The sequence below is a fragment of the Andrographis paniculata genome, unplaced genomic scaffold, assembly GCF_009805555.1.
Source record: "Andrographis paniculata isolate CXL003 unplaced genomic scaffold, ASM980555v1 Contig37END, whole genome shotgun sequence".
Lineage (NCBI taxonomy): Eukaryota > Viridiplantae > Streptophyta > Magnoliopsida > Lamiales > Acanthaceae > Andrographis > Andrographis paniculata.
In genome coordinates this window covers 3,619,405-3,645,204 of record NW_026137570.1, presented here as the reverse complement: position 1 = coordinate 3,645,204, position 25,800 = coordinate 3,619,405, and the positions used below count along the sequence as shown (strand labels likewise).

The window sequence follows — 25,800 nt, the reverse complement described above, 5'->3', positions numbered from 1 at the left end:
ATACATCACTCTCAATAAATTAAATAGACAATAGTTACATTGTTATAAAATTTAGTTATTTAATGCATAAGCCCAAAAATAAAATAATAATTAACAATTAAGTTAAAAAAATCTAACCCATAAAATTTATAAATAAATATATTTGTATAATTTAGAGATTAGGTTTATAGAAATTTTTATTATCAGATATTGTAGTTGTTCTAGTTGTTGTTTCTGTCGCCAGTGATATTTTTTCGTTTATGATGATTAATTTTTTTATTAATTGTTTTTATTTTTTACCATAAAAAATGTAAAATAAAATTAAAAATTAATTTTATGAAATTGGAGAGATTGATGAAAAAATGAATAAAATAAATAAAAATATTATGGTCTTTTTAAATAGGTAGGGAGTGAAAAAGAAGAAAATTATAAAAATAAAGAGTAAAGAAGAAAATATTTATATTTAGGAGTAAATAAGAATTGTAATAAGAAATAGGAATTTTATTGGAAGTTGCCTATTTAATTTTGATTTTTTAATTAAAAATGATTATTTTATATAATACTCCGTAGATATATATATATATATATATAATAATTAAACGAGATTGAGCGGTGGAATAGTTTTTGAATGAAACTCGCTAATCTGATAAATGCGCTTTTAGCAGTTGGAACCATCTATCGCATCTAGTCCCGGCCGTCTGCGTGCTTCGTGAGAAAGATTCCGATGGAGAAACCGCCGCCCGACTGGCGGAGCAACAGAGCGGCTGTGCAAGCCACCAACGACGACGCCTCTGCTAGCAAGCTGTATGCTATTTTTCTTTCTGTATAGCAACTATATGTGCCCTAGTCCTTCAGATCAAATCGATGTTTTACATGAAATCAATTCTTTGTATGAACGGTCTATCATCAATCTAATAATAATAATAAAAATTGTACATCAACCATAGGTGTAGCGATGGAAAAATTCAGGGGCGACTGTAGCGGTGCCCAAAAATTTCATGGCGATTGCCTGGGCGTTCTGTGTTTTGAGTATCATTTCCTGTAGGAATTGATATCTCTGATTGAATTTGGGTGTTGGCTGTTCTGTGTAATTCTCTGGGATCTTACATGAGCTTGAAAGTGTGTAATTTCTTCTGTTTATGGCATGAAATATATCTGAAGTGATTCTTTAGAGATGCCCTTGCCTACTTATGCACCAATGAAAACTTCCATGCTTAAACTACTTAATAAGAACGATACTTGAATCCCATGTTTGTCATGATGGTTATGGATTTCAAACTGTTGTGATTTTCAATATGTAGATCTTTGACAGAAATCTAATGCGGCGGCAAGTAGAACTATTTCTATGTTAGTATTTCTTACTGATTGTTTGTGTTTCTTTTGGAAGGTCTTGCGTTAAGAAAGGGTACATGAAAGATGATTACATTCATTTGTTTGTTAAAAGGCCCGTGAGGAGATCGCCAATAATTAATCGCGGTATGCTTTTGAGCTTTTTCTATGATTTCCACAACCATTTTTTTTTTCTTAAAATCTTGTAGCATGTATGATTCACATCATTTTCTAATTTTGTTTTGGCTTATGATGTTGAAAGGGTATTTTGTTCGGTATGCGGCACTTAGGAAGCTTCTTTATGAGTTTCTTGACTATGAGGTAAACATTGATGGCAAAGGCAACAAGAAGCAAATATTATCTCTTGGAGCTGGCTATGATACTACATTTTTTCAATTGCAGGTGATTGAGTTCTCATTATAGATATTAATTTTATATTTGATATTTTTTTGTTACGAGCGAGTTTAATATAGTAGCAACGGGGGTTGGGAAGGGGATCCCCTACCCCCAGCCTCCACCACATTACCAATCCAATCACTTCACCCAGTTACCCTTGATAAGTCCTACTGGAGAATAAATCGATGTAATTTATTTTAATAATATAAAAGATCTGTTCTCTATATTTTATTATAGAGTAGTAAATATTCAGCATATTGGTTAATTTTTTAACATAATAAATATGACTTGTGCCACATCTCTTCCCATGGATGGATGCCAACAGTTATGTGTTCCCATTGCCGTTGCTAGACTCTTAACCGTTGTTTTGCTACTTGAGACAGCAACTTATGGTTCCTGTGTTTAATTTTATGGCTCTGCTTGTTTTGTTCTTAATATCTCTGTCACTTAGACATAATTGGAATCGAAGTTGCAGGCCGTTGGATGATCTGTTTCTAATTTTTCACAGGATGAAGGGAAAGCTCCTTATCTCTATGTTGAATTAGATTTCAAAGAGGTAAATGATTTTCTTTATTTTATATTTTTTCTCAACTCACCACCTTGCTCCAGTGTTTTCTCATTTTGTAGGTACACATTACATATATTATTGAAAAGACAATATTTGACCCCTTAACTCCTATATTACTATTACTTTTTGTCGCTATCATAAATGTGATAAAGTCTGCATTCATGGAAATTTTGATTGTTCTGTTTTTGTTCTCTCTCTGAATTTCTATTTTCACTTATTAGGTAACAAGTAGGAAAGCTGCCCTTATTGAAAGCTCCATTCAATTGAGGAGCAAAGTTGGGGAAACCGCATCAATATCACAGGGTAAAAATGACTGCTGCTGATTCTAACATTCAGATTTTGAAACTCTTATTTTACGTTCTTTTATTCAGATCACCATATTTTGTGTTTTTCTTATACTGGTAGACAGTTTTTACCTTTTCTTGACCTAGGAATGTCCGCTCGTGTTTGTAGAAAATGACAAAACAAAAACATTATGTTATACACCTTTGGATGGCTGCAAATTCTATACCATTTCATAATGATTTGTCGAAGTTGTTTGTAGTGACCATGGTCTCCTCAAGTATAACAATACAAAATCTGAATTTACCTGAATTAGCTAATTTTATACTATAATTTACTAGCATATCTTTTAGGATTCTGGAACAGCAATGCTACGTTATTTGCTTGATTTAGGTAATTTGCATAGTTTTTGCACTGCCTGATCAAATCATATGTGATTCTTAGGATACTGTCTAAGAAAATGATATCCGGCTGCAATGTTACAAAAATATGCATGCTGTTTTAATAGGGACCATGATCTATGGTTTGTGACAGTGACCTTTCTGCACATCTTAAGCACATGGCCTTTGGTTGGGCATAAATTTGGGTGTCTATAGTGTACGTTTCTGTTAAACTGAGTTATAATGAATTGTGAAAGAATTATATACATTTGATTTAATATATACATACATATATATAATATTTAATGTAATGCTTTGATAATGTGATAAGTATAGGAGTGGTGACCAGTTTTACTGTTTAAATAAATATAATATAAATAAATTTGTTGAAGTTAAGTAGTGGATGACAATTGAATTTTTTTGTTTTATTTTTTTTTTTGTTTTTAATTTTTAAATAGTTGTATCTTGAGAGGAAAGAAAACAAAAATTGGAATGAATTTATGCTTTATGGGATAAGTGTTTTGATAAATTTGGATTGGCAAGTTCACTACCAAACATGATGTTATATGTTCTAGGTTCATCTCAGGAAGGGTTTGTTTATAAATTTGTTGAATTTAAATAGTGGATGACAATTGAATATATTTATTTATTTATTTTTATTTTAAAATAGTTTTATCTTGAGAGGGAAAAAAAATGGCAATGAATTTATGTTCTATGGCATAAGTGTGTTGCTAAATTTGGATTGGCAAGTTCACTACCAAACATGATGTTAAATGTTCTAGGTTCATCTATGGAAGCGTTTATGTCATAGTTTATGTAGGCTATGTTACAACTATTTTATAGGAGTGCAACATGATCTTTCATGCTACATAGATTGTTGATGTTGGAAAATTTCTGCTGCTCTCTACGCAGTATTGTGATAAGTAATTATTGTGCCAACCTTGAAATTATTCAGAGAAAGGGGAAGTGCTTGGCTCACACTACAAACTTCTCCCTGTTGATCTGCGTGACACACAACAACTTGATGATATCATTTCTCAGGCAAATATAGATCCAAGGTATGTATAAATTGATTCGATTAGTTATTTATCTTGAAAGGATGGGTGACTGAAATTCACCTACTTAAAGATCTGGATTTTGCTTCTTACTTTGACTGTGCTTTTGTTGTATGACTAGTGTTGGATATGTATTATTTATTGCTCCCGAGATGCTTCTTTCATTACTACTTTTTTTTCTCTTTGACCTCATTCAATCCCTTTAGTTATTTGTATGTTGTAAACTTCTCACATGATCTTACAAAGACTAGAAATTCATGCGTAAAGCGGAGTAGCATACCTAGACTCAAATCAAATCTGTGTGTTCTCTATCACTACTTTTTCCATATGGTTTATAACAATTTATTTCAATCTTATTGAAACTGTTGATTAATATTCGTACCCATGTTTGTATACTTTGTTTGAACATTTACCAAATTGTATTACTACTTTCTTTGTATTTTTTCAACTAATTGGATCATTTCATTTTAAGTCTTTTCCCAGTATAGGTGTTTGTTTTTTGTGCTTTACTGCTAATTTCACTTTCTTCACACTAATCCCTTTTTATGTCTTGTATTTGATTGAGTTTTGCTGTGTTCTAATGCTTTTATCAGTTTGCCAACATTTATAATTGCAGAATGTGTGCTTATATACCTAGATTCCAAGTCAAGCTGTGCTGTAGTTGGGTGGGCTTCTAAAACGTTTCCAACAGCTATATTTTTTTTGTATGAACAGGTGCTGTGGCTTCTGACTTTTATTGTTGAATTAGTTTGTGAGGTCTTTCCGAATCTGTTCCAAAATTTTTATTGTTTCATTAATATTCATTGCATTTGATTGGTTGCATTTTCTAACAAGACACACACACACACTAACCAAAATTCAATCATTATCCATATTACATCTAACTATTTTGTGGAAATATTTATATATTACACATGATTTGTATCACCTATATCATGGATTTAATCAAATACCCTCAAAAGACTTCCAGATAATCTGATATATATACGCCCAAAAATATTTACCAATTCCCAGAAATGCATAAAAATCACACACACAGTATTTTATCCCAACGAAAGGAAGAACCTAAAAAGGCAATGTTGTCTTGGTTGCTCAATTTAATGACACTGGAAATGATTATATGTTTCTAATGCTACCAGATTCGGCCAGATGATGCATTTGGGCAACAGATGATCAGAAATCTGGAGGTACATCCTATTTAATTCGTCCTTCTCCTGTTCATTCTGAACAGCATGTCTTGGTTTTCTTTCTATCTGCCATTAAATTTTCCCACTCATTATAGAGATGAGATCATTGATAAGAAGATGAGATGAATGATGATATGATTAGTTTGAATTGTAAAGATTTCATTTTAATTATGTAGAAGCTCATGGCCTGCCATTCTAATCCATTTCGTAAGCTTTCCTCAAAAATTTCCAGAATGCCATTCTGGCATAAAAAAAAAAAAAAAAAAAAAAAGAAACAAAAATTCTCATAATGAATCTGAAATTGGGAATAAGAATCTGTACTTTTTTACGGGAGTATGTGAGTGAATGGTGGAAAGAAAGAACAATATGACTGGAGTGTAGTGGATGGTCGGTAGAACATTGAGACTTTCACAATTTTTGCAGGAAACAACTTCTGTTACAATCAGAAGATTTTGTTATGTTTATGGTGGAAAGTGATCTATTACTATAAATTTCAGTATTTAAATCTAAATGTTATTCTACCCACCCAATTCAAATGGTGAACACAACGCAACCATCAGAAAATTCCTTTGGTTATTTTAAGCTTGAACACAACCACACTCAGGATTGAGTACCTCATACGTATTAATTGGCACTGAAAACTTTACATTTTCATTAATGTTTACTGAAATTCTTATTCATTCCTTCATTCCTCTACGTACATTTGTGCTTGAGTGCAATTCCTGTGCTTCGATTTCTTGCTGGTGTTAGCTCAAACATTCTAGATGGACTGCAGTTTCTTCAAGCCCGTTCCTTCCATCACATTTATTTTAGTGATCCAATTTTGCTATAATAGGATCTCCCCCCATTCCAAATCGGACGTGAAAGTTTCCTGTCAAGCTAGCTATATGTTGTGTATTGTCGAATGTATTCTCTTTAAGACTAGTTTTGCCAGAGTGAAGCTGGTGGTCCCCCTCTCATATGTCTAATGGATGATTCAAATGAATATTAATGAGATCTTCTGTGGAAAAATGATATCTCTGATTATTGCGTATAATGATTTTCCCATCAGAGCCGAGGATGTGCGTTGTTGAGCATTGATGCCACACCAACTTTACAGGCAAAGGAAAGACTTTTTCTTGATCAAGGATGGCAGGTATTTGCACATTGTGGTGATACATGCAATTCTCATAAAATGAATGATGTATAAGCTGCATGAGTAGTTTTGTACCTTTACTAAGTTAGTGAGTAATTTTTCTAAACAAGTTGATAAAAAATTTGTAGTCCTTGCTTGTTTTCTGTAGCATTCCCATGGCTACAAAAGTTTGCATCTTTACATTTCTTGTTTTAAAAATTCCGTTGTGCTTGTGCATGTGTGTGTATGTGTTTTTTTTTTTTTTTTTTTCTTTTGCTATCTTCATGTCTTAACTTTGATGCTTTCGGAACTTCTGATGTCTTATCCCTGTATCTGTGAGATCCTTTAGAGGGCTGCTGCCTGGGACATGGTGAAGGTTTATAGCGCATTCATTGAGTCACAAGAAAAACGCAGGTATACATTTTAAACAGCAGAAATAAAGTGGAAGTTGTAGCAAACACTGCTATTTTACCCATCTTTTTACAATGTAAACCAGAGGTGCCTTCTGTCAATGACTTATTACTGGTTGTGAATGTTAAAAGGTTCTTTAGGTCATCATTATAATTGTTGGTATGCTGTTATTTCAATTTTTTAAGTCCAAACTGAAGAGACTAATTAATGGCATGCCTGTGGTAGACGCCAAGCAAAACTTCATATTATGAATTTATGATAATATAATGGCGGATATGTGGTACATATAGTCAATTGGTGAGTAAGAACATAATGCACTCTTTGATTAAATGTGCATTGCTGCAAAGGTTTAGCAATGGCAGCTTTTTGGGATAATGGCAGCCATTGCAACAATGCTTTTGTGTTGCTTTTCCAGATGGCATTACAATATCTTGATGAATATATTTACACATATTTAGGGGGGGGGGGGGGGGGGGGGTGTACGGGAGTGGTGGAGCTCTTAGTGCAAGTAGCTAGCAGCACTAGGTGGTTCCTATGGCGGGGGTTGGGATTAATGTTGGCTTCTTCCTGTTATTCAATGAAGCTAAATGCTTGCCAGGGTTCCTATAGTGTATGATTTTTTCCCTTTCTAGTTATCTTTTGTATTTAGAATGGTGCCATTATCGTTTTAAAATATGATTTTGTCTTCTAGTATTCTAGTTGTAATATTACTGTATTAACAGTGCTCTCTTAATTGTCGCAATAGGTAATAACAATTGGTTTTCTGAAATCATTTATATGCTTGTCCAATTTATATTGCCTGCTTGTTTATCTTTTGCACTACCTCTCTAAAAGCTATTTTCTCTTATGTGGACTCCATTGTATGATCGATATGTTGTGGGAAATTTCTGGCATTGTCTCTACTACCATTTTTGTAGTGGGAAGTTGATCGAATAGAAGTGTGTGCTTAAATAAGATATATGTGATGCAGTGTGAAATTTCTTTAATTGAGAAAGTAGAAGTTGTGCTAGCCAACTATATTTGTCTCGTCTGTTGCAAGTTGAACTTGTGCTTATTGAGTTTGAACTGATAGGAAAGTGTTGGAAGTATTGTTTTTGTAATACGATCTTTTACTATATATATGGCGTTCTTTCATTACTTCAATGGTAAAATAATCCTTTTCATTTTTAGCACGAGCTTTGGAAATGTCATTATAGAAATCAATCACTGAATGTTTCTCTTTTTTACTGGATCAAGGGTGCATACACATTTTCCATTTATTAACATTTTGTTTTTCACGAAGGCCATGTATTTCACTATCCTTCTGAATTCATTTTTACTTTGAATAGGATTGAACGGCTGGAATTGTTCGATGAGTTCGAAGAATGGTACATGATGCAGGCAAGTATCTAACTAACCTTCTATTGTGACCAAATAATTCGATTGGAAATTTCTGCATTAGTGTAAGTGCTTGATACTAGTGCTATATACTTGCCTATGCATCCCCTGAAAAGATGGAGACCTTTCAACGTGTTTGGTATTATGCTCGAATTTTGTTTAAGGCTTTTGATCTGATAATAATTTTTCTTGCTGCTCGAACACAGCCATCCATGTGCTTTCTTTTGGTGAAGTAATTTTGATTATTCTCTACTTTGTAATTTTGAAGATCTGTCTACTTATTTCATATCTAAACATTTTTTCTAATTCTTGAAATCACTCATTTTCAGGAGCACTACTGTGTGACTTGTGCAATAAACGATTCACTGGTATGCCATACATATGTTCCGGGGACATCACTCATATAATAATATAATGCACCAAACGTGTGAATGTGATCGAAAAAACTAAAATGAAGATGTTGCTCATTGCTGAAGCTTGCTTGCTGTTTCAGGGTGCATTCAAGAATTTCGGGTTTTTCAAAGAGGAGACAGGAGTCGATGCATCGGTATCAACCGCCCATGGTCAAGAATGATCTGAAGAAATAGATCTTCCGAAACAGACGGACACCTTGTTGAGCATACTATACTTACTTACGGCTTCCACCAAACTTTATTCGAGTTTTCGGTGATGTGTGTGTGTATGATTGGAATGAATCCAAGCTTATGTTTGCAATTGTTATAACTTGTGCTCAGAAAAGTCTTGGATTGTTGTGTTGTAGACTAGTGATCCTTTAAAGGAAATGAAAATGAGAATTTCTGTCACTTGTATTTGATACCTCAAATCTTATTCATTGGCTCATGCCATTGACCTGACCTGTTGTGTTTTTGGTTGGGGTTGGGGTTGGGAATAATAAAATTTTAAATTCAAATAGTTATTTGATGCTATGTAAATTAGAAAATGATTTTTATTATTATTATTATTTTTTGTAATATAAAAAAATAAAAATTATATGTTTGATTTAGAGAGTGGTTGGTTAGCATATTGATTGTGCTAGCTGAAATTATTTGTTCAATGAAATTATGTGGTAAGTAACATATTTTATGTGAATGAAGTTTTGTCATTTGTTATTAGTTAATCGTTTATTTATATCATATTAATATATCTTATTTTATTTATTCAATTGATGTGAGGGATATATTTTTATTTATTTATTTTTTTTTTAAAAAAAATGTAGTAGTGTGGAGCCAATCCCATACACGCTTATGATTTACAGTTATCTGAAAGATGCGAGGGATAGGTTAACTAATTGGCAAATTTTCAATGCCCTTTTCTATTCATTACATCAGTATTACAACAAAAAATTGCATTTGCAAGTGAATCATCATCCATCACACACAGACACATCTCTATAAATATATGCATCAGTAAACCATTGTCGAGACATTTTTTTTATAAAAATTTGAAGGTTTGAATATTGACTTAAATAATAATTTTACATAACATTTTATAAGTAATAAAAAATATATTCTTCTTTTAAGAAAAAAAAAAAAGGAACAAAAGACTAATTCAGCACTTTCTTTCTTGTTTGCTCTATGCTTTCGGGTTTTGCCAAAAAATCCATCGACAGACAACAACAAAATGGTTCATCAAAATCAAATAACCCACAACACAAACCACTATTAAATAAATAAATTACTCCCCCTAAATAATAATCATAATAATCATACCTGTACAACACAGGAAAAATAATCCTACTACATATATATATATATAGAGAGAGAGAGAGAGAGAGAGATTTCTTTTTGTAAAATACTAAAAGAACTCAAAGTCCAGAAATTTACCAGCCCCAGGTTTGATATCATCTGTTGTTCCTCCTCCTCCTCCTACCCTTTTGCTTCCGCCGCCTACTTCAGCTCCTCCCCCACCTCCACCACCCACCCCTACTTGCCGGAACTTCGCCGGAAACTCGGCCTCGACCGGCCTCGGAACTTCCGGCGGTGTACTGCACCGTATCAGCGCCCAATTAACCCCTTCGAAGAAGGCATGCTGCTTGATCTCCGGCGCCCCTCGTTTCACTCCCAGTCTATTCTGCGGCTCCTTCACCAGCAGCCCCCGGATAAGGTCGCGGCTCGCGTAACTCGTCGCCGGAGATTCCGGAAACTTCAACTGCTGCCCTACCACATTGAACAGCGTCGCCCGGTTCCCCGAACCTTTGAACGGCGTTTTCCCGTAGAGCAGCTCGTGTAAGAATATCCCGAATGTCCACCAATCCACCGCGCTGCCATGGCCTTCGCCTTTGATGATTTCCGGAGCCAAGTATTCGTGCGTTCCGACGAACGACATCGACCGCGCCGCCGTAGGCTCCGCCACTAGCTCCGGTAGAGTGCTCGATGCCCCTCCCGACTCAGCCCGCGATTTTCCCGATTTTTTCTTTCCCTTTTGCGGGAAGATTCGTGGTAGGAAACACGTTGGCTGCATGCATGCAGATGTTGGCTCCATGCACGCCGGCTGCACGCAGAATGCAGCTCCTCGTTCCGAGCCGAGCACCGAAGATCGAATCAGGGTTGGCGAAACCGCGCACCTAAGGGAAAGGTCAAAATCGGAGAGCATAATGTGGCCGTCGTCGCGGACGAGAACATTTTCGGGTTTGAGGTCTCGGTAGACGACTCCGAGCATGTGTAGGTACTCTAGCGCCAATAGAACTTCCGCGGCGTAGAATCTACAATCGCAAGAATACGAACATTTGATCGATCGAAGATGAAGATGATGAAGATTTGCTCGCTAACATTAAAATATACTAAAGCTGTTAAACGAGCCGAACGAACTCGAGTATTGGTTGTTCGAGCTCGACTCAAATTTATTAACAGTACAAGCTCGGCTCGTCAAGAATTCGAGCCAAAATAATGGCTCGAGCTCGGCTCGTAAGGCTCAAACTAAGCTCGTGCTCGGCTTTAATTTTATACATATTTTATATATTCTTTAATATATAACTTAAATATATTTAATTTCATTACTAATTTATTGTAATAAAATATTCAAATTTTATTAATAAATACATTTTGATATAAAAATTATATATATTATTATTATATTATATATAAATAATATAAATCTATTATCACGAACGAGCTCAATTGAACTTTCTGCGAGTTGAGCATGAGCTCGGCTCATTTATTTCTATAAATGACCCGAGTCGGGCTGTTAACGAACTGGGTCGAGCTTAATTGGCGAACTACTCGATTCGTAACAGCTCTAAAATAAAAACTCAAGAATCGTAACGAAGTTTATATTCGCATACCTCGCCGCATATTCGGAAAAATGTTTCCCAGGCTGCCGCTGCCTCAAGGTATGGAGGTCGCCGCCGGGGCAGTATTCCATGACTAAGCAACAAAACCGGTCCGTCTCGAAATGAGTGTAGAGCGTCGGCAAGAACGGATGATCGAGTAACTGCAAGATTTCCCGTTCGGTTTGAGCCCGATTCAGCTTGTTCCTGCTGGTGAGCGACGCCTTGTCCATGACCTTCATCGCAAAGAAACAACGGGTCGAGCTCAACTCGGATAAATACACGCTTCCGATGTCCCCACAGCCTAGTCGTCTCAGTAGCTTGAAATGGCTCATTCCCAAAATACCGTCGCGCGTTCGAACAGCGAGTATAGCTTTCCATCGAGGATCGTTCCCTTTGTGAGGCTTATTCGCGCTACTTGTTAGGTTACTCCAATTACTGTCGTCGCTGAGCCCGCTGCTGTCGCTCACTCGGCTAAGACTCGTCTTTGTACTCTCGAGAGAATCCCCTCGAATGCTTCCTTTCATTATACTCTCGTAGTTTCTGTCGACGCTAATATTTCCGTCGCTCGTTATTGCGTCGCTTCGGTACGTGCTGGCACAGCTATTGGCTATGCTCATTGCTCGAGCGACTCCGACGCTGTCGATGCTACTATGAGGACTGACATTTCCGCTCGGCGGCAATGAAGTGTCCCATACGCATTCCTTGTCCTCCGAATCCATGATTGGGCTCGACGTCGCTTCTAAATTTTGCGACTGACGAGAAACCGCAAATGGCGATACAACAGCTGCAGCCAAGTCATGAGGCTCTAAAACCAAGCTCTCGGTTGGCGAAGGTAACGACGACGGGGTTTGCTTTACACTTTGTGGTAATCGGATCGAAAGATCGTCGAGAAAAGGACCCTTCTTCGACATGCTTTTGACCAAGCATTTCCCGTCCCCATTATCAATAGGTACATACACTGGCCTCATCATGTCTGTGTCGACAGGCTCGGGGGGATGACTCACGCCGTGGAACGAAGTCGAACCATTCTCCTCAAACGAATCACAACCGACTTTAAATGAAAGAACATCGGGAAGTTCTTCATCATCATCCTCCTCTAAAAATTTCTTCCCTTTCCAAGCTTGACTCGGAAGGCGAGATTCGGAGACTTGAGGCTCTTGCAATTTGAATGGTTTCGTGATCTCTTCTTTTAGAAAAGCAGGTCGATGATTCTTCGACATCTTAGAAGCTATGATGAATTGCCGGGGGACGGGATGCGATTCCGGTATCTTTTCCATGTCCAATTAATCTCTTTGTATCATCACAAAGCTATTCTGTCTTCATTAGATGCTCTGAAGGACAAGAAAATACACCTCACAATCAATTATCATACTAAATTTGCTTCACACACAAAACAAATCTATTAACTGATAATGAAAGATCCAAATGAACAAACAAAATTAAATCTCACAACAAAAAAGGCTTGGGAATATTAATAATCTCAAAACTGACAATACTAAATCTTAGATTCCAGTAAACTCGTAATTTCAAGCATCTCTAACGGAAAATATCTTAATTGCAAAAGAACAAAAATAACAACCTTCAAATTACCACTTTCAGCGAAGAAAGAACTCAACAATGGTTGAATTACCATTTCAGAACCAAAAATTCGTACAGAACGACTGAAAGCCTGTAACAATTTACCAAAACACTTCCAGCTTCTTCAATTACTTTCCGATTTGTGTTTTAAGAACAAAATTCACTCACAAACGCACAATTGAACATCAACAGATGCATAAGCACGAATTCCACACAAAAATTTGGAGAAAATCCATCAAAGTAGAAACTCATTTGCTCCGATTCCACGCAACTATCACAACCGAATAGATTCGAGGTAAGAAGCATTATTCAACCGAGCAACAAAAAACAATCAAAACACAATCTCCATACCAAAAAATCCAAAGCGCAACCAACGCAGCGGCGGCAATAACACAAAATCCGCCGCAACACAGCTTCACGGAGAAGAAATCAACGATTCCTTCACTCCGGAACACGAAAATGGCGATGAATCGCAAAGATAGGCCTCGAACAACAAAATTACTTGCAAATCAAACATAAACTGAAAAAAGTAGGGGACAAGGCGACATCCGGAGCTACTCTTTGTTGAAAAATTGCAGCATCGGCAGAAAAGGCGAGCAGGAATTTGGTTGAATGGATTCACTTTGAGGAATTTGGAATGGATTTGGAGAATTTGTGGAAGATTGGAGAGTGTGTGAAGCTTTTTTTTGGCTTTTCTTTTTTCAGTGATTTCTCTCTCTCTTTCTATTCTTTTTGGGGCTTTGGGCGCTTTAGTCATGTTTACTGTGATGACTGCTACTGCTGCAAAAGAAACCTGGAAAGTTCGGGAGGTCCAGGGTGTCGGGGTTCAGTTCTGGCTGTTTATGCCGTTGATTGTTGGTGGCGCAGGAAATGGACGGTGATGATTGACTGGGCGTTGAGGTCCTGAGGCTTCCTAGGAAGGAGGTAATTGAAGTAGACAGAGCAAAAGCAATTTTGCCCATGTTGAGTTTGGTGAAAAGACGAGACTACCCCTCTGTGTATAGCGACTTTTATCAAGGAAATTAATTTAAAATGATGGGGTGTGTTGACTGTTTGTATTAGTACTTATACTTCATCCATCCGATGTTAGTACGGTTTTTTATTTTTATTTTTCCTTGAATCTTATATACAACTCATTTTAATAAATACTCCGTAGATACGGAAATTAAAATAAAATATAATTAAAAAATTTATTAATTAAAATTAAAATAATTAATAATTTAATTAATATTAAAAAAATTGTAAATTATAAAATTTAAATTATGATTAACATGTATAATTATATTTTTTAAAAATAACAAATTATGTAGAATGATCGAAAATAAAAACAAAATATGTGGGACGGAGTTTTACTACTTTTTCTCCCATAAAAATTTCTAATTGTAGATATAAAAATTTAAGAGGTGTATAATAATTATTATTGTATAATACAAATAGTTATAAATTAAAATTAAAATAACCAAATGAGTTAATTAAAATTAAAAAAAAATTATAAATTATGAAATTTAAAATAAAATTTAAATGTATAGTTATTTTTCAAGAAATGAAAAGAACAAATCACATGGGACTGACTGAAATTGGAAAAAGTAATGCTCCCTCCGTCCCATAATAAAATATCCATTTTTTCATTTTAGTCTGTCTCATAATAAAGTATCCATTTCCTTTTTTAATAACTGTACTGTCTACCTAACATTACAAATACTCTTACAACTTACAATATATTACAAAAATACCATTACTTTTATATCACAAATACTAATAAGGTTATTTTAGTCATTTTTACTTTATTTCTACTATATCCCAAAAGTAAATGAATATCTAGTTATGGGACGAAAGGAGTACGTAGGAAGTATTATTTTTTTTTAGCTTAAACATCATTTTTTATCAAAAATTTTTGATACATTTTATATTATATTTTATTTGCTTTTTATTTATTCATTTTTATATTAAAATATTATTATTTTTAGTATTTGTATCCATATAAAATAATATAATTATCCCGACAAGAAAGTATTATTTTGTTACATTATCAAAAATTAATTATTTTATTAATATATTTTTAATAGGATATACCTCCTGTCCATTGCAAAAATAACAGATTCCGTTTTGCATAGAAATTTTAAAATATTAATATTATATAAATAAATAGAATAATAAAAATCTAATTTTGTCTTTAAACCTAATTTTTTTTATTTAATAACATTCTTTATCATATTTTATAAAATATAGAAGTATTTTTTTATTAAAGTAAAAAATACAATTACTGATTAAATAAGATATATTGATAATAGATAGATTAAAATAGTAAAATGTACATTGAAATGAACAGAGGTGGTGTATTATATATATATATATAATATTATATTAAAATATTATTTAAATAAAAATAAATAAAAAATTTAAAATTCAAACACAAATTGAATTAATCCTTATTATAGAAAATTTTATGTATTTGTGGAGTTCATGCATTTTTCCTAGTAGATACATGTGATGCGACTATAATATAATAATAATATTATATAGTATCTTCTTTTGATTATAAGCATTTTATTTATTTTTTTTGTATTACATTTATTAATATTAATTATTATATCAAAATATAGTATAAATTAAAAAGAAATTATAAAAATATTTTTATTAATGTCTTATAATATTAATAAAAGGATATTTGTACAAAAAAATTATACAAATATAAAAATATATTTAATGTTAAGTACAATGATGCAAAACGTAAATGTAAAACTTAGAGGGGAATAAAGAAAGTATAAAATTATTTAATTTTTAATTTAAAAAAATATTATATTTTAATGATAGTGGACGTTAGTTTTTGTCAATAAATATATCCTTATAATTAAAAAAGTGGGTGTAATGGTGTTAATATAAATAAGGATAAAAGTTATGATACGTGTAACGGGGCGGCGGCTACGGTGTTGCCAGCACACTGCAAACATACGGTATGCCATTCAGACAGAACACAGTATTATTACAAACAACGCACCGTATGCATTTATATAACACACTTGTAATTATGAACTAACAAAACAAATACAACACATGAACTAACCGCACATGTTATAGTCTTATACAACATAAATAATAGTTGATTTCAGCACACCATATAATGTTATACAACATACTTGTAATTATGAACTAACTACACCTGTCTTTATTATATACCGCATGTGTTGTATATAATAAGACTGTCTGTTGTATATCTTACGAATGTTGATTTAAAATCAGCAGAGTGCTAATTTTTTCAATTTAGCAACCTAACCGTTTTATGTGTATCGGTGGTAGAGTACAAAATCACTAAAAAAAAAATTGAAATGACTGTTTTGCAATTAGATAATCTAAAATAAAATTATAGATAAATATATATTGTATTTTTTAATAATATTAATAGGAAATATTCCGAATTTTTTTGTTAGATAAACAATTTTTTTTTTTAATGGACAAAATTACTATGATTAAAACTAAAATTAAAATAAATGATTATATATTTTTTTTAACTAGTCATATTTATATTTATTGTGTTTGACAATTAGTTTTTAATTTTAAATAATTAGATTCAATTTGTTTTTAATTGGTAGTTTATTTAATTAGTTGATTCAACTAAATAGATATATATATCAGTTATTTACATGTGAAGTACCAATTAATGATATTTTATATTCCCTTTGTTATAGATATGTGTATAATTAATAAATAATGAAAATAATTATTATTTAATAAAAATAATTTTAAATTAAAATTAAAATAACTAATTAGTATAATAAAATTTTAAAAATTTTAAAATTAGATTAAAATGTATAATATTTTTCCAAAAAAGAAAAATGACAGAATAAGTTGGAAAAACGAAAATAAATATGTGGATACAATAAGATAAGTAGGACGGGGGAAGTATTTTATTTTAAAATATTCAATTATATTTTTTAGTGTGTATGACGTTTTTATAATTTTTATTATTAGTTATTTGAAATTATAAAAGTATTATTAAAAAAATTGTTTTTACTATTTTTTATATATTTTTTGATAAAATTAATATTTTTTTTATCCGTTAAAAATAGCTCATTAAGATATGGTACGAAAAAAAATAAAAAATTAGTGAGTAATTAATAATGACGAAATATAAAATGTAATTATTATATTAACAATTGTATTGAATAAGCTTTGAGTAAAATGTAATAGTTAAATTTAAAAATTTTTATTTTGCTAAAATTAGTAATGAATTAAATTTAGTCGAACAAATTAAAAAAAAATGCATAAATTTGACAGACGAAAAAATATATATTTTATCGAAAAGTATAAATAAATTTTTTTACTAAAAATAGTTTAAAATATAAAAAATAATTTATCCATACATATATTTTCATTATATTAATTATTGTCTAATTTTTTATTTATGCTATTTTTTTTTTTTTTAATAAATTTTGTAATATATAAATATATACTCCATATAAATAAATTAATAATATTTTTATTTTTATTTATCTTAATTAATAAATTTAAATAGTTTACAAATAAAGTAATACTCCCTCCGCCCCATAGTCCCATTTTGCGTTATTGTACTTAATATTAAAAATATTTATTATATTTACATAATTTTTGTACAAATATCATTATTTTAGTATTATAAGACACTAACAGAAATATTTTTGTCATTTTATCTTGATTTATAATATATTTTGATATAATAATTACTATTTAAAGATCAACAATGAATATCTTGTAATGGGACGGACGGAGTAGAATAGATATAAAAAAGAATAATAATTCAATTATTTAATTTTTAAAAGTAAAATAATACTTCATATGTCCACATAATTTGTCTATTCTTCTATTTTCGGTCTGTTTTACATAATTTATTATTTTTCAAAAAAATATATAATTATACACTTTAATCTCATTTTAAAATTCATAATATATATTTTTTTTTATTTTAAATAAACTATTTAGTGATCTTAATTTTAATCTATAATTATTTTTATTAACATACTTTTTAATTATTTACTAATTATATAATACCTAAAACTTCATGTCCTAATTAAAATGGACAAATTAACTGGATGGAGTGAGTATTAATATATGGTTTTGAAGGAGATGATTAGTACTAATTTAACAACAAATAAGAAAATAAATTAAGTAGGAAAAAAAAAAAAAACTGTTATGAAACATTGGATATTACTCCCTCCGTCCAGCTACGAGTATACATGTTTCTATTTTGGGACGTCCAATTATAAAGTAAACATTTCATTAAATACCTTACTTTTTTCCACAAATACCCCTATTTTACATCACATCATTACTTTTACACCAAAAAGCAAGGGCAAAAATGTCATTACACTACTTTTAACTACCTATTATAATTAAAATACTATTATTTCTTAAACACCGCGCCAAAAGTAATTGTATACTTTTTTTGTGGACGGAGGGAGTATTATTGTTTTATAAATTAGAGTCTAGCTTAAAAGATTTTTTCAAAAAGTTTATTTACCAAATATTTTATTAATTGTTTAATTCGTTAAACTGTCAAAATTATTGAACAAGCTAAAAATTATTTAACGACTTAATTATTGAACGTCTTACTAAGAAAATTGTGATGGTTGGTAATAGAAGTGTAATTACTTTGAATTTTTGTTTAAATTGTATTTTAATTTGATATTTTATGAAAAAATAATAATATAATTTTATTAAAAACAGTACACAGTAAATAATATTGATTTTAATTTGTAACGCTAACTGACAAACCCATTATATTTAAAGTTTATAAATTATACAATAATAATTATTAAGAAAATGTAGAGTAAACATGCAAAATAGGATAATAAAAAATACAAAAAAAAGTATACGAATATATATCAAGGGTTTTTTTTTTTTTACGCCAAATTTTTCTTTTTTTTTTATTACTATTTGAATTCTGTGTTTCTTGAAAAAAAAAATTCTAATAAAATATTCAATCAAATATTATTATAATATAAACTCAAATCAAACTTTTTTCCAAACCAGTAAAAAGAAACACACTAATGTTTATAAATATGAAAGGAATTTTATTATAAATATAAAATAAAATTTATCAATATAATGGTCACAATTGATACTCTCTTTCTCTCAGAAAATACGAAGGGATTTTGAGTGGGTCATATATGATATATGATGTTATGTATTACATACTTAATTAATTTTATTTATATTTTTTAAGTATATTTTAATTTAGTAAATTTTATCCAAAAAAAATATCAACTGTTATGAAGAACAAACAAAAATAAAAATGGCGTCAATTGTGGTAGGACGGAAGCAATATGTATTAATAAGATTAATATATTAAAAAAAATAAAATAGGTATAATACACATTGTATGTGTACATATAAGATATTATATAAATACTTCTTAACCGTCATGCAATTGTGTGTATTTGATGGGATATGTATTTTAATAAAAGTCAATAATAATTATTATTTTTTTCTTTCACAGTAACAAAGTACAAAGATATAATAATTTTTTACATAAAAATAATTTTGTCAATAGAATTTTTTACACTTCTACTATAAATAAAATATTAATAGTTTTTAATATGCATGCAAAACGTATGAAGTATATTGACATTTGATAGCCATGTTGAGACAAGATGAAAGTAGTATTCCCTTTGTCCGGATTTTTTATGTCACATTGTCTAGACATGATAATTTAAAGATAATATTTTTTTTCGTCGATCAAATTTATTATCATCTTTTGTTTTAATTCGCTCGTCAAATTTATTATTATTATTAATTTTGATAAAATTAATAAATTAATATTTAAATAATATTTTTTGCTAATTCTATCGGTAGAAGAGAAAGCCTGCCCTTCAGAGGGGAACAATAACTGGAAACAGTTGCTAATACCCCCGGGCGGCTAAGAAGATTATCCTTCATTCAAAATTTATTTACAACAAATTCTAAAAAATTTTGAACTGAAATAGTTTTTTAATATGATATAAATATGTATTGATGTAAAATTTTAGTGTAATAAAATAAATAAAAATTGGGTGTTTGATTTAATATATTTTTTTTTTTTTTAAAAGTTAAAATGGTATAATAAAAGTAAAATCTTACGAGTAAATAATATCTTTATTACATTCTATCTATTTATTTACTTTAATTTCTAATTAAAATTTAAAAATATTTTTATTATTATTATTTTTTTTAAAATTTTATCGCTTTATTAATAAAATATTTATTTTTTCTTAATATTTGTGTCGGACTCAAATAAGTTAATTTACTGAAGGGAAGAACATTTTATTATATAAATAGGGTGACTATAAAGTAATTTGAGAGTATTATAATAAAGTTATTAAAAATTTAATAAAAAACAATGAGATGAATAAAAAAATATTAGAGAAATAGTTATTACTATTTGTTAAAGTAATGATAATAAAATTACGAGTAAATAAAATTATACATAATTTTACGGACAAAAAAATACTTTTTTCATTCAACTAAAAAGTTTATATTTACTTTTAATAAAATTTAAGAAACGATAGTATTAATCGTAGTAAATAATAAAAACAGTGTAAAAATAATTTTATTCATATTTTTTGATATAAAAGTAATAATGTAATAGTAAAAAATAAATATTTGTGAAAGAAAATAAAATATTTTTAAATAATTACTTTATAATTTGATAATTTAAAATATAAATATATAGTTTATATAAGGATAATTAATCCTCATAGTGAGGATATATTGTGTTATTTGGATCACAAATTTGGAATTGATCCTATAGCTATACTGAAAATGAGAGGTCACGTGCATAGAGCGTGAGAAGTGAAGGGCATTAGAGTAATTTGGTAGGAAAGGAATGGTGAAAAGAGGAAAAGACTTGGCAATAGCAGAAAGGGGAAGAGGGCGGGAATTAAAGGATGTGGGGGCCACAGGGAGACCGTTATTGGGCCAGAGTGGGGCCCACGCGCCCTTTTCAGAGGAGGCAAGGCAACTGTCTCTCTTTCTCTCTCTTACGTCCTTTCTCCACTTTACTTTTTTTTTTTTTTTTTTTTTTTACATTTTTATTATTCTATTAAATATATGGTCACAGCTAAGGGTGCATTTCATATAGTCCAGTCGTTTCATACTTATATATTTATTTAATTTTTTTACGAAATTTTAGAAATATTTGTATTATATTTGATAAAATAAAAATAAAAGTAAAAAAATTAAATTAATCTTATTAATATTATATGATATAAATATAATAATATTTGTGTAATATATTGTAAATTGGAAGGGTATTTGTAATGTTATATAGTATAATTATTAAAAAAAAAATAGATACTTTGTTATAAGACGGATTAAAATAGAAAACGAATATATTGTTAAAGGACGGAGGTTTTACAAAATAAAACTGAAAACAAAAAAAAAAAAAAAATGATATTAGAAAATTGGATTGCAGAGGAAATAAATTTAGTAATAAGAATTAATTTTTATTATTTGTAAAATATATAAATTAATTGAAAATTATTAAAAAATATATATTGGGTGTGTTTATTTGTGGATTTGATTTTATATTTTACTATTTAGTTTTTTTTTCAAAAATATCAAATTAAATATTTATTTTTTATTTATTATATATTAAACTAAAGTTAAATTTTATATTTAAAATATCACATTAATCAATATTTATATCACATCAAACAATTATTTCAATTCAAAATTTTACTATTTAAAACCAAAACCTAAAACTCAAATCTCACAAGTAAACACAACAAATAAGACAAAACAAGTACGAATCTATGAAAAAATATTATTGACGATTTGTTTTAAAAAAATAAATTAGATACGACATTTTTTAAAATCACAGTAGATTTTTTAAAAATAAAATTAAATATTTAAATAATAAATTAAATCAGATATTTTATAATATATAAATAATATAATTTAAAATATATTATAGAAATTAATGAATACAATACATAAATACTCCCTCCGTCTCATAACAAAATATTCATTTTTCCATTTTAGTCCGTCCCATAACAAAGTATCCATTTCTTTTTTAGTAAATGTACTATCTACCTAACATTACAAATACTCTTACAACTTACAGTATATTACACAAATGACATTACCTTTATATCACACATACTAACAAAGTTATTTTAGTCATTTTTATTTTATTCATACTATATTCCAATATAATACTAATATTTCTAAAATTACGTGGAAAAAAATAAATAGATATTTTTTTTGGACAGAGGAGGTAATAATAATAAATAAATAAATACACTGATATTTTTCATTATACATTTATCTCAATTTCTCTACCTATAAAAGAAAAAAAAAGTAAAAATAAAGATAGGAAAATTATTTCCTACGCAAATTTAATTTCTCTGATTCAATTAAATAAAAAAAATATTTTTATTTCTATGTCAATCTTTTGTATTAAACTCTCCATAAATATGAAAATTTAAAAAAATTATGATTAACAGATAATTAAAAATATAAAATGAAAATAACTAAAATATAATAAATATAATTATATATTAAAATTAAAATAACTAATTAATATAATTAAATTTTAAAAAATTATAAATTTAAAAATTTAAAATATAGTTAAAGTTCACAATTCTTTTTGAAAAAAAAAGTGATATAAAATCTTTTAGAAGAATATAAATAGAACATTAGCATAATAAGTGAGATAGAGAAATTATTATTATTAATATTAATATTATTATTATTTCCACTCTATCTAAATGGTTGTATTTTACAATATATTGATTTAATTTTATTATTATTATTATTTTTTGTCTGTAATAGTTATGTTAGTATTTTTATTATTGTCTAAATTTATGTGTAATATAATTACAACAAAAAATTATTTAGTTATAATTTTATTATTACTATTTTAATTAATAATGATTATTTTGTTATTTTGTTATTTGCCTTTTTTTTTCTTTATAAATCCTTTAGTAAATTATAACAATATTTTTATATTAAAATAATTTTATTTATTAGTTTCTTTGTCCAAGAAAAATTCATAAATATCTCGTATAGATAGAATATTATATTTGTAAGTGATCTTGTCTAAAAATGAAAAATACATAAATATCTCAAATAGAAAAATACTATTAATTTAATAGGGTCAACAGTGAAATATGTAATAATGTTTTGATAACAGAATAAATTAATAATTGCACGAGGACTACATGTTTAGGAAGATCATGATCTCATGCCACACATGGTTCGCTTAGTGTGATTTTTTTATCGGGTCTAATTTGCAAGATATTAGGTTCGATCGGAGGTTTACCCAGTGTGCCCTTTCGGATAGCGACTTCAAGTTCCCACGTTATTAAAAAAATAATAATAAAAGTAGAACAATCTTAAATAAAATATCATTTTTTGTAAGTACTCCATATGTTTAATTACACATTACAAATATTTTCATACTTTTATAAATATTTATTTACACAAAGACTATTATACGAAACTTAAAAAACACACCAAATATATTATTAACTATGATTAAAATATAATAGTAATTACATTCTGCACAAGGGAATGGTTATGATGTTGAATTAGAAAAATTAGCACCATGCTCATTTTTAAAATTAGCGTTGTAATATATACAAACAACACGCAATCTTATTATACACAATACATGTTGTGTATAATAATGACATGCGATGTTGCTTCACAGATATAGCGTGTTGTATAACAGTATGTGATGTGCTGAAATCAATTAGTATTTGTGTTGTTGGTTCATAATTACAAGTATGTTGTATAACAATATGTGGCGTGCTGAAATCAAGTATTGATTTTGTTGTATAAAACTATACGTGTGTTGTTAGTTCATATGTTGTATTTGTATTATATGAATATAAACAGTGTGGTGTCTGTATTAATATCGTGTGCTATTTGAGAACACACCATGTGCTACGGTGTTTTGTCAGCTTTATTCAGTACTGTAGCCGTTGCTCAGCATAAAATATTCTAAATATATATAGATATGTATATATATATAATTTTTATATTATTATACAATATCATTATATTTACTTAAAAAATGCATATTATATTCAAGTTTACCATCGGTATCAGCATATTATCTCTTACTCCTGCAATATTCACTTTTGAGCGTATGAACAATAAAGCATAGATGCTGATTTGATTGAGTCAGCATATATAATATATATAAATATCATATATTTTTATATATTACAACATATTTATAATACAATATATGCTATGTTATAAAACAATATATAATATTTTATCACACATCAGATAATGTATTTTGTAAAAATATGTTAATTGCCTTTATGATATATGTTGATTCGATCAAATCGGCATCATACTGATTTAACCAGATTAGCATCGAATCCGCACTCATTAGTAATAATACTCTTCCCAATGCTATTATTTAGGGCATTCATAAATGATCGATATACATTTTCATATTTAGTAGAGATAGATTCCACCATATTAATAATATAACTCACTATTTTATATAAAAAAAAAAAAGAAAAAAACCCCTTAAAAATTATAGCTTTATTTATATGAAGTTGATTTTAAATTTTGTTTTATTACGAAATCTTACATTACATATATACAGATAACTATTTTATTTTATTTTATTTTATACAAAATATCATAATGAAATTAATATTCAAACTAAATTTTGAAAAAAGACAGCGAAATTCTATATAAAGGAACCCAAGGTTTGTTCACTTTAAGGATTTTTTTTCCCTATATTTTACACTTTAATATTTTAAAATTTAATTTAAAACTACTACATTAGATAATTATTTTATTTTAATATTATCAAAAATTAAAATATAAGTAATATTTTGCAAAATAAGAGAGATACTTACGTAAAAATAAAGATATATATATATACATATATGTTAATTGAACAGTGAGGTGGGGTTGAAGCGAATCCCTCAACTTGTATAAATCATGAGATAAAAAAAATTTGTACAAAACATGTAAGTCAAAATTCTACGATTAATTCTACTTATGGCATACTAGCTATACAATACGTATAAATAATAACTAAAGTACCAAGTGTCGAAATCAACAAAAAAAAACCGAAAATTAGGTAGGTCATCAGCGTCTTGATATATAATACCACAAAGTAATCTCGAAAAGTCTAAGGGCGCCAAAGTTCGAGTTAATCCGGTGATGCAATTCCGATTCACTAGGTAATCTGCCGCATGGTTACCTTCGCGATATATGTGGGTAATATTCCATGTGATGTTCTAAGAGTGAGCCAAATCTTCGAAAGGATTTAAAGATTCCAATGTTCGACCGATGAAGCGAGCAGGTGGATTCAGGCCATGAAATCTATCCTAATCCAAAAGGGAGGGAGGTTTCGCTCGATAACACCATGTTGGATTGTTTGTAACTCTACAAAGGTGTTCGTCAAGGAGATAACCACCACTTGAAAAACAACGACAATGAACCATAGTGATCTCGAATGATGCCACCCGCCTCGGCAGGATTTAGGTTACCCTTTGATGCGCCGTCAGAGTTTTGTTTCAAAAACACAAAGGACTCAACTTCTCTCAAAAAATAATCTTCGGAAGTTTCCAAGGTGGGTTATCAAGGCCCAATCCAAAGTGCTCGGCAACTGCAATATCGCCTAACCAGTGACGTCTTTTAAATATACCGCTGTTGTGAGAGACATGTATGTGATTATGCACTTTTCAAATAATTATGTCACAAGCGAAGTAAGTGTTTTTATGCTTTGCACTATTTTTTTATTTTTTTTTCAGTTAAAATAAACAAAAAGATCCGCAAAGAAATGGTCATTAGAATATTATAATGAAAAAAGTATTTAAAAGACATAATCCAATAGTTAATTATAGTATGAATGGAAAGAGAATAAATTGGCGTAACATGAAATAA

The 25,800-nt window shown here is 29.5% G+C and overlaps 2 protein-coding genes across 2 annotated transcripts; one reads left to right on the top strand and one right to left on the bottom strand.

Annotated features, from left to right (window-relative positions):
• The first annotated feature begins 595 nt into the window (after nucleotides 1–595).
• Nucleotides 596–8,967, top strand: LOC127250534 (leucine carboxyl methyltransferase 1 homolog). The gene is made up of 13 exons (XM_051273862.1): nucleotides 596–783; nucleotides 1,367–1,455; nucleotides 1,571–1,710; nucleotides 2,213–2,260; nucleotides 2,494–2,575; nucleotides 3,890–3,992; nucleotides 4,583–4,703; nucleotides 5,129–5,176; nucleotides 6,228–6,311; nucleotides 6,640–6,704; nucleotides 8,030–8,081; nucleotides 8,408–8,446; nucleotides 8,572–8,967. Exons 1-13 carry the CDS (start codon nucleotides 704–706, stop codon nucleotides 8,650–8,652), a joined length of 1,032 nt encoding a protein of 343 aa, XP_051129819.1. The 5' UTR covers nucleotides 596–703; the 3' UTR covers nucleotides 8,653–8,967.
• Nucleotides 8,968–9,739: 772 nt separating this feature from the next.
• LOC127250526 (serine/threonine-protein kinase D6PKL1-like) lies at nucleotides 9,740–13,650 on the bottom strand. The gene is made up of 3 exons (XM_051273856.1): nucleotides 13,276–13,650; nucleotides 11,359–12,677; nucleotides 9,740–10,779 (listed from the first exon to the last, which is right to left on the bottom strand). Exons 2-3 carry the CDS (start codon nucleotides 12,621–12,623, stop codon nucleotides 9,873–9,875), a joined length of 2,172 nt encoding a protein of 723 aa, XP_051129813.1. The 5' UTR covers nucleotides 12,624–12,677; nucleotides 13,276–13,650; the 3' UTR covers nucleotides 9,740–9,872.
• Nucleotides 13,651–25,800: the final 12,150 nt, after the last annotated feature.